Source organism: Barbus barbus (genome assembly GCF_936440315.1).
Source record: "Barbus barbus genome assembly, chromosome: 15".
Taxonomy (NCBI): Eukaryota; Metazoa; Chordata; class Actinopteri; order Cypriniformes; family Cyprinidae; genus Barbus; species Barbus barbus.
Genome location: NC_136743.1, coordinates 9,456,150 through 9,464,687, shown reverse-complemented (window position 1 = coordinate 9,464,687; position 8,538 = coordinate 9,456,150). Strand labels below are relative to the sequence as shown.

The 8,538-nt window shown below is 38.1% G+C and overlaps 1 protein-coding gene across 1 annotated transcript in view; it reads right to left on the bottom strand.

Moving 5' to 3' along the window:
* Window positions 1-6,625: 6,625 nt before the first annotated feature.
* LOC306881283 (SPRY domain-containing SOCS box protein 4-like) overlaps window positions 6,626-8,538 on the bottom strand; it is a 49,612-nt gene continuing 47,699 nt past the window's right edge. Inside the window, exon 3 of the mRNA XM_079435295.1 lies at window positions 6,626-7,759. Within this exon, the coding sequence (XP_079291421.1) occupies window positions 7,632-7,759 (128 nt within the window). The 3' untranslated portion in view covers window positions 6,626-7,631. The remainder of the gene's footprint in view (window positions 7,760-8,538) is intronic.

Here is an 8,538-nt window from a genome sequence, read left to right as displayed (position 1 = left end):
ATTTGTTGTCAAGTTTCTTAGTGGTTCTTCACTAAAGAACAAATCAGCATTTAGTTTTTTGTTATAGTTTACAAGCAAGCATGGATTTTTTTTCTAATTTTATTACACAATTCCCATACATTTATGAGCAAGTTAAGCATTAGGGTTATTAATAATATATTTTTTAAATTTGTCCACTATTATAATAGTGCACTTTTTAAACTAGAATCAATACCTACAAAAAATGATTATTATTAAAATAACTAATTATCATTTTAAAATAATAATAATTATTATTATTTCTGATTTATAGGTTTAACAAAGCACAATTAAAATCTTTCCAGTCCTTGCTATATCATGGCCCTAAACAATTGTCCTACATGGCTGCTTTGGACCAAGTCTGGAAGCACTAAATGAACTCAGACTAGAACGTAGACACTTCCAGAATACTCTTTAATGCTGCTTTTGCAACAGGGCTCTCAAGTAGAGCTGAGAAGCTAAACAGGATCCGGGGAGAGTGGAGAAGCACAGACATAATAGATGGATCACATGCTATTTATACAGGCTGGCTTGTAAAACCAAGCGTGAAAGGAGAGATAATGAAGGAGAGTGAAGGAGGAAGAGAACATGTTGACTCGCGCTAATCTGTTTCATCTCTCTGTACACTCCCTGTATGTTTTTCTCTTAAGATGAAGAGAAAACCACACAGACTCATTTTCAATCTGAAGATCAAATCCTTACATTCACCGGTTCAATATTGGGCCATGCTTAATCCAAATCCCCAATATCTCCTCAGCCAATAGGAAGCTAGCGCTGTAACTACCCTGACAAACAGATTTTGCAGTGTTAGCATAACAGCACAGAGCTGTTTAATCATGATGTTAGTTTTTAGGCCAACCAGAGAAGGCTAATGGTTTTTAGAGCAATGGTTTTGGGTTTATAACTGAAATAAGTCTATTGATTAGACACTTTCTCACTTACGACTACTGTACCACAAAGATGTGAATTTATATTCTATATTCAAGATTCAAGATTCAAGATTTGTATTCGTCACATACACAATTATACAGAGTATAACCAGCAGTGAAATGTAAGTCAGGTCCGCTCCAAGGAAAGAAATATGAAATACCATTCAAAAGTTTGGAGTCAATTAAATTTTTTTAAATTACAGAAAAATGTCAAATAAATGCTGTTCTTTTGAAGTTTATATTCATCAAAGAATCATTAAAAATGTAACATGGTTTCCACAAAAAGATTAAGCATCACAACTGATTTCAACATTGATAATAGGAATTCAGCATACTGTATTATAAAGGTAAGCATAAGAGACAAAAATGACTGACCCTAGACTTGAACAGTAGGCCTAGTGTACAGTATTAGATGAATAGCTATTTTAGTCCCTACTTGCAGTAGAATGTAACATGAAGCACGTCTGAGCTATGGCTATGTATATTTTATGTTGTAGTACAAAATAGAGACAGTGGGGTAAAGTGTGCTACCTCTTGTTTTAAATGTCCATATACAAAAGGAAGCAAATGGCAGAATTTTCCAGAAAAAAGCAAACATTTCATTAATTCTGTGGTGAATTTTGTAAATAATTTATGTGAATGTTTAGTATGAGAAATTTCAGATGTTGCTGTTTAGTTGGTGCTTTCACAATCACAACTAAAGAAGATATTTATGTTAGCATTACCCCATGAAGCATGTTTTCCTAAGGAGTTAACCTAAGGCTGATGATACATGGCAACTTTTTTGAGCAATTTTGCCTGGTAACTTTTTTTGAGCAATGTTTTTTGGGCACTTTCCCACTGAGAATGGGTAACAAATTTCTATCTGAACACTTTAGATCGGTCGTAGGCCCTGTGTCTCACCTGGGGCCTATTTCATAAAACAAGTTTACCAAATAAGCCAGGTTTATTTCAGTTAGTCTGATGTATTGTAAGATGATTTGGTTCTAAATAAGTCAGACTAACTGAAATAAGCCTGGCTTATTTGGTAAACTTAAAGGCCCCCGGTTACCTGTTTACGGCAACATTAACCAAAGTTGCCCAGTGAAACATCGGCCTAAAGGCTGTGACACCAAACTGACAAAAAACAACTCGATGAAAGCTGACTGTGTTTGGGCTAAAGGTTGTACTTGAACACACTGCAAAGACTGCAGCCAATGGCTAACTAGCACTTACTTTAGGTTCTGCATATACAAACTGTTAACAAAACAGTGTTTGCTTACCTTTTTGAATATGAATCATGTTGATCATTTGGTCTTTAATTTCCATGCTGTTATGACAATATTCACTTATTGGAATAAACCCTAATAATTATTTTATCAGTTTAGACACCATACTGAATTTAAAGTGCCCCTATTATGGGCATATTTTGGTTTTGGGAGTCCCCAACAACAGGTTGACATGCATGCAAGGTCAAAAAACACTTTCATTGTCTTATAATATGCATTTATTTTTTTACCTTACTTGCTCAATAACTCCCAAACGATTTGCTCAACGATTCATTTTTCCAAACCCCTCATTTGCGTGAAGCTAATCTGCGGTGATTGGTCGATTTCCATTTCATCATGCCTGTAATGCGGTTAAGGCTAGAAGGGATACGTATGGAGCTACTGGGCATGCGCACATTATTGTAAGGGGTAAGTTTAGGGTTGGAGTAGGTGTAGATGTTAATAAAACACAAACTAATAGGTAGAAAATGAATTTCATTGTTCGTTTCCGGTCGGAGCTGTATCCCTTCTAGCCACAACCAATGCAATGCCTGATAAAGCAGCATTTGTGAGCTGCAGTGCTGCTTTGTGTACAGCGTTACTGGGGAAACTGATATTTTATCGCTCCAAAAGCGGCACCCAGTGGCAAAGAATGAATTTGCATTTTCATTCAGACCAATGCGAAAAGACCAACAAGTGGGCGGGCAATATGCTAATGTTTCATGTTGACCTCAACATGAAACGGCTTGGGATTCGTTTTAAAAACGACTCGTTTCAATGATTCTTCGACTCTTTCATTTGAGAGACAATAATTTTATACACGGTGCACTTTCAGTGTATAAAAATTCTGTATGTTTAGAGCTGTTTTTTACACTGCATGAAAGGTAATTTTCAAAAATCCATAATAGGGGCACTTTAACACAGATGCGGCTGACAACACATCACGTCTTTACAATGTATGGTCCTATCCAACGCTATCTCACGACCAATTCGTACATATTTTACGAGATGGCTAATTCGTACGAATTTGTACGACCTCACTCATACGATTTTGTACGATTTGTCTAAACCCCAGTGACAGGTAGGTTTAGGGGCGGGGTTAGGTGTAGGTCATTCGTACAAATTCATACGAATTGGCAACTCGTAAAATACTTACGATTTTGCAAAATTGTATGAATTTGTATGAGTGAGGTCGTACGAATTCATACGAATTAGCCACCTCATAAAATATGTACGAATTGCCGTGAGATCCAAGTAGGGCTCGCTGCAGCCCACAAGATCCAGGGGGCGTGGTTGGATCCACATCTAGGGGGTGGAGATGGGTAGGTTTAGGGGTGGAGATGGGTGGGTTTAGGGATCAGGGGGTGGAGATGGGTAAGTTTAGGTATATGTAAGGTGGGAGGAGTTGGATCTGTATCCAACCACACCCCTGGATCTTGTGGGCTGCAGCGAGACGTTCCTCGTGAGATCGGGCTGTCCTATCATGTATTTATCACAACTCACAACTTTCAAAACTGTTTTATGGAGGATTTGTCTACTCCAAGTTGTTGTTGCTTGTTTGTTTTTTTGTTAAGCTGAGCCTATCAGCATCATCTCTCTGACCGTTTGCCAGATGCCATATCAACATGCTTACTCGGCCTAAAAAAATATTTTATTGATTGTACATTAATACACTGAAGGTTTTAAATATACATTTTTCACCCAGGCTGTCTCTCAAATAAATAATCTGTTTTTCTAGTCTTCCTCCTTTAACAGAGATCTGAGTTATGGCACGAGATGCAACGAGAACACCAGAACAAAAGGCGCCAGAGTTTTCTCAGCAGAACACATTTTCCCGCACCGTTTTCTTGTACCCTCAGTGATATTGTGACCAGCACAGGCCAGGATGCACCTGCGTGTGGAAGCTGAGGTCGTTTAGGACACGAAGATCTTTTCCCCAGACCATCACTGCCATCGGCTCCCTATTTATACCCTCATTCTCTCAGCCGCACACCTACAGGGAAGGAAGCACATCAAGGAAGTCTCGCTTTTTTTTTTTTTTTTACACCCGTCTCCCAAGGCCTCTCATTGGTGGATGAGCTCTCGCCCACCTATTTACACCCCGGTAAGTTAAGGAAATAGCCACTGGCCCATGTCTACACAGCATATTGAGAATCACACCGGGAGGAAGTCAGTACAATACCCATTTCCAAGTATTCCAACAATCGCCAGCTAATGATGAAGGACATAAAACATAAACAACCAGTGATTCCCAAGCCGTTTCGTGAGCATTTGTACACAAACGCAGACACTTTGGGCCATTCTCTGAAGGCTGGAACACACGGAACAGTCTGTTCCCTTTGGTTGAACATGTTTGTTAGTGATTTAAGACCAGATTGGAGGGAAACTGAGAATAGGGAGGATCAATGTCCTGGCTTAAACCACAGCCCCTCGTTCGCCATCCCGATGCTTTGAACGGGGCGCTATCTCTGTACCTGTGCTCTCGGATCTGTGTTATTCAATTACATTTGAGCTCATTCCAAATGTGAAAGAGAGAAGCCAAGAAAAAAAAAAGTCAATTTTTATGCTGGCGCGGAAGGACAGTGCCTTGCCGTCTAACATTGATTTCCAATAAGACAGTCCTAACATGTCTAGATTCACTAAAACGGGGTAAAATTAGTCCAAATCACCCTATTTCAAGCAAAGGATCAGTTTATACATTCTCCATTATCTAAAAAAAACACTTAGAGATTGTTATCCTTAATGGAAGAAGTGCAAAGGCAGTATGGAGTTTCTCTCCAACATTTGTACGCATTTAAGATTAGATTGAGTTGGATTACTAAGGTATTTTGCAGGGAGTTAAATTTTGCTGTATTTGGCCGCGTAGTCGTTCATGTGGCTCGCCAATGTATTAGATTACGCTAATACTGTACATAAAACAAGTAAGCTTCACCAAGATTCTTGTGGGGAGAAGAATTTCTTGAAGGTAGTAGTGTGGTGTGTTAGTCTTCAAATAATCTTTACCCAAAGTTCTGTATGTGGGACAGAAGTTTATACCTGCTATAAATAATACACGTTATACTGTTAGGACCTCCCAACTCATTAGATATTATAATTCTATGGGACATTTGGCCATATGGGCCAACTGTTACTGGCTGTATGAGCCAATTGATTCACACCTTTACAAACAGAGTTGATTGTGTCTGAGGGACAGTCACAGTGTAAATGCATTCAACTAAAGTTAACCCATATATATGTATAATCCACATCTAACATTTAATTCCCACTTATGCACTATATATTTAGTGTAAAATAATGTGATTACATAAAATAAAACTATCTTTAAAAACTCTGGTGTTTAAATGTATTTGAAACATTAAAACAGAAATAAAGTAAAACGGTAATATTGTGAAATGCTAAAATACAGTAATTGTAAAATAACAAATAAATGTAAAATCATTTTCAGTTTCTAAAGCTGCAGCATTGAGTGTCACGTGATCCTTCAGAATATATGATTTGATTGCTCAATGATTTGGTGCTCAAGAAACATTTCTTATTTTTATCAATGTCGAAAACAGTTGTGCTGCTTGATATTTTTGTGGAAAAGTTGATAGGTCCTTTTTTTGTCTTCTTTTAAAGAATTTTTAATTCTTAGATGAATAGAAAGTTCAAAAGAGCAAGATTTATATAACAGAAATATTTTGCAACATTATATTTTTAGTCATTTTTGATCGATTTAATACATCTTTGCTGAATATAAGCATTAGTTTCTTAAAAAAAAGAAATACTGACTTCAAACTTTTGAACGGTGTAGTTGTATATGTAAAAAAATAGCATTAGCAAATACCATAGAAAGAGCATGGTGTAATGTATAATTTCTTTCTATTTTGCATTCGACTACTAGATTGAATACTGATCTTTTATGGTCATATTTTGTCTATTTAATCGTTTACTTGTCCTACAGCATCTTTGAATCATCTTCATTCGAGGGCCTTTTGCAAAAATTGATATATGCTATAATTGTGACGAATGTGATTAATCAGCATATCATGTAGTTTTATTAATTTGAAAATGTTAAGGGTATTTTAGGTGAATGACTGAGTGATTAAGAACACAAGGTTGGTCTGGATTACTGAAAGCACCTGCGGTTAGTGGCTGTTTAAAAACCTCCCACGAACCTGAGCAGAGCGTGAGAAGAGTGATCCAATTCTTCACAGATTTAGGTTAGATAATACTTTTCAGCCTCAGACTGTGATAGAGTGGGAGTCAGACAGGAGAGAGAGAGAAAAGTGGGAAATGAGGGAACTCTCAGTGGAACGTTAGCAGAGAAAAAGAAGTGGTGTTATGTAAATAGGCCCTTCTGTGCTCAAGAATGCACATTTTTATTCAATGAGAACGCTGAAACACATCCGGGCATATTCTGACTCAGAAAACACTGTCGACAACATCCTTCTCATTCACTTGGCTTTTATTCACATTTCATATATGCTAACGCTAGCAAGATCTTTACATTCCACTGTGTGCCTCGGAAAAACCAGACTTCTATCTGAGCGTTCAGACAGAATCATAATAATATTAATAATAATAAAAGCAGCATCTCAGTTTAAAATAGAAAGCCATATGTGACGAGTGTATGATAGTGATTGATATCTATGTGCTCGCTCGCACATACTCAATTCATTAAAAAGGAACTAGAACCTGATAAATAAAATTAAAAGATAGCCAAACATCTTGATAAAATCATCATCATCAACTGAAATCTCACACGGACAATAAAATCAGATAGAAAAGTGACTCAAGCCCACAGAGAACAAAAAGAAGTGAAATCCGTATATGATTGTTGGTCGTTTTCGTGCATACGCGCATGTTGTCCTTGGGAATACACATACAACCCAGACAAAAAAAGGGAGAATGGTTGCTGTCAGTCATGTAACTGTCCCCTGGTGGTCCTATGCCAAGATACCTTCCAGGGTTTGTTTCTTCCGCTGAGGCTCCCGTGTGGAGGATTTTGACTCGGGAGGCGGCTGAGCCCGACCTGCGGCCGCCTCGGTCTCCTGTGTCCGATGACTGTGCTCTGCGGGCTTTACACCCAGGGAAAGAGGAACAATTATTACTGTGGGCTTTCAAAGGCATCCCAAGGTTAATGTGCTTTCTGTCGTATTCTCCAGGGCGAGGCGTACACCCTGAGGCGCTGCAGGTCTGTTGAGCTGCCGCCGCTCTAGCCCTGCGTCACACTGTCCCTCGAGCGTCTTCCAAAGCCATCAATAATTTAAACAACTCATAAAGAAGGGAAAAATAAAAACGGAAAAACAAACAAACAAAAAAAACTAACTTAAGATTCCACCAGTGAGCCACAATGTAAACATTTTCCCTCTGCAGCCTGATGGTGGCGCTATAGTAGCGCCTCAGGCTTCCTCTCTGTGTCCGTGTGTGCGTCTCTACGTGAGGGCCCGTGCTCTCACTGGTACTGGAGGTAATTCTTCAGAGACTGGGGCAAAGGTAATGTCTCGATCTCCTGTAGACGCTCTCGTCCCAGAGCCAGCCGTGCTGCACGTCGACACAGGTCCATCAGAGGGAGAGGCTCCGCTGGAGAGAAGAAAGCATCTGTTAGAACTGGATTCAAAAAGGGAAAATTCTAATGCACACAGAAAATTCTGTTATCATTAATTCCCCTCTTTTTGTTCCAAGCTTCAAAAATGACACTAAAGCACCATAAAAGTAACATAAAAGTGTCCAAACAAGTCAATGCAATACAATACAAATTGTGTGAGATGTTAATGCAAGATCTGCTTTGGGTCAACGAGTTAAATTTGAGAAGCAAATAAATGCAATTCATGAACAAATCATTTAGATTGATTCCTTGAACCAGCTCAGTTGATTCATTTCACAAGATCTCCAAAAAAAAAAGAAAGAAAAAAAGATAGCTTACATAGCTAATGCATATTCATATATTTTGAACGAATCATTCTTTTGAACTGGATATTTTCAATGAATCAGTTGATCTGGTTCGTTTAATTTTTTTTTTCACAAACTGGACCAATTTCACAAACAAATTATTCAAATGGAGTCTGTGAACTAGATCAGTTGATTAATTGAAAAGATACATTTAAAAGATTCCTTCCAAAAAAAAAAGATGCAAAATCCATAAACATAGATCCAACACAAAAACAGTTTACAAATGGGACCAATTTATGAATAAGGGTTACCCCGAATAATCGATGAATTGATGCTTCTATAGGAGCCACATTCAACTCCCAATCTCAGTCGAATATTCGCGGGTGTTATGATCATGCCATTTTGGCTAAATAGGGGTGCTCAAATCTTTGATTTCATATAAAACTACCAGTTTTCGCCCAATAAGTTCA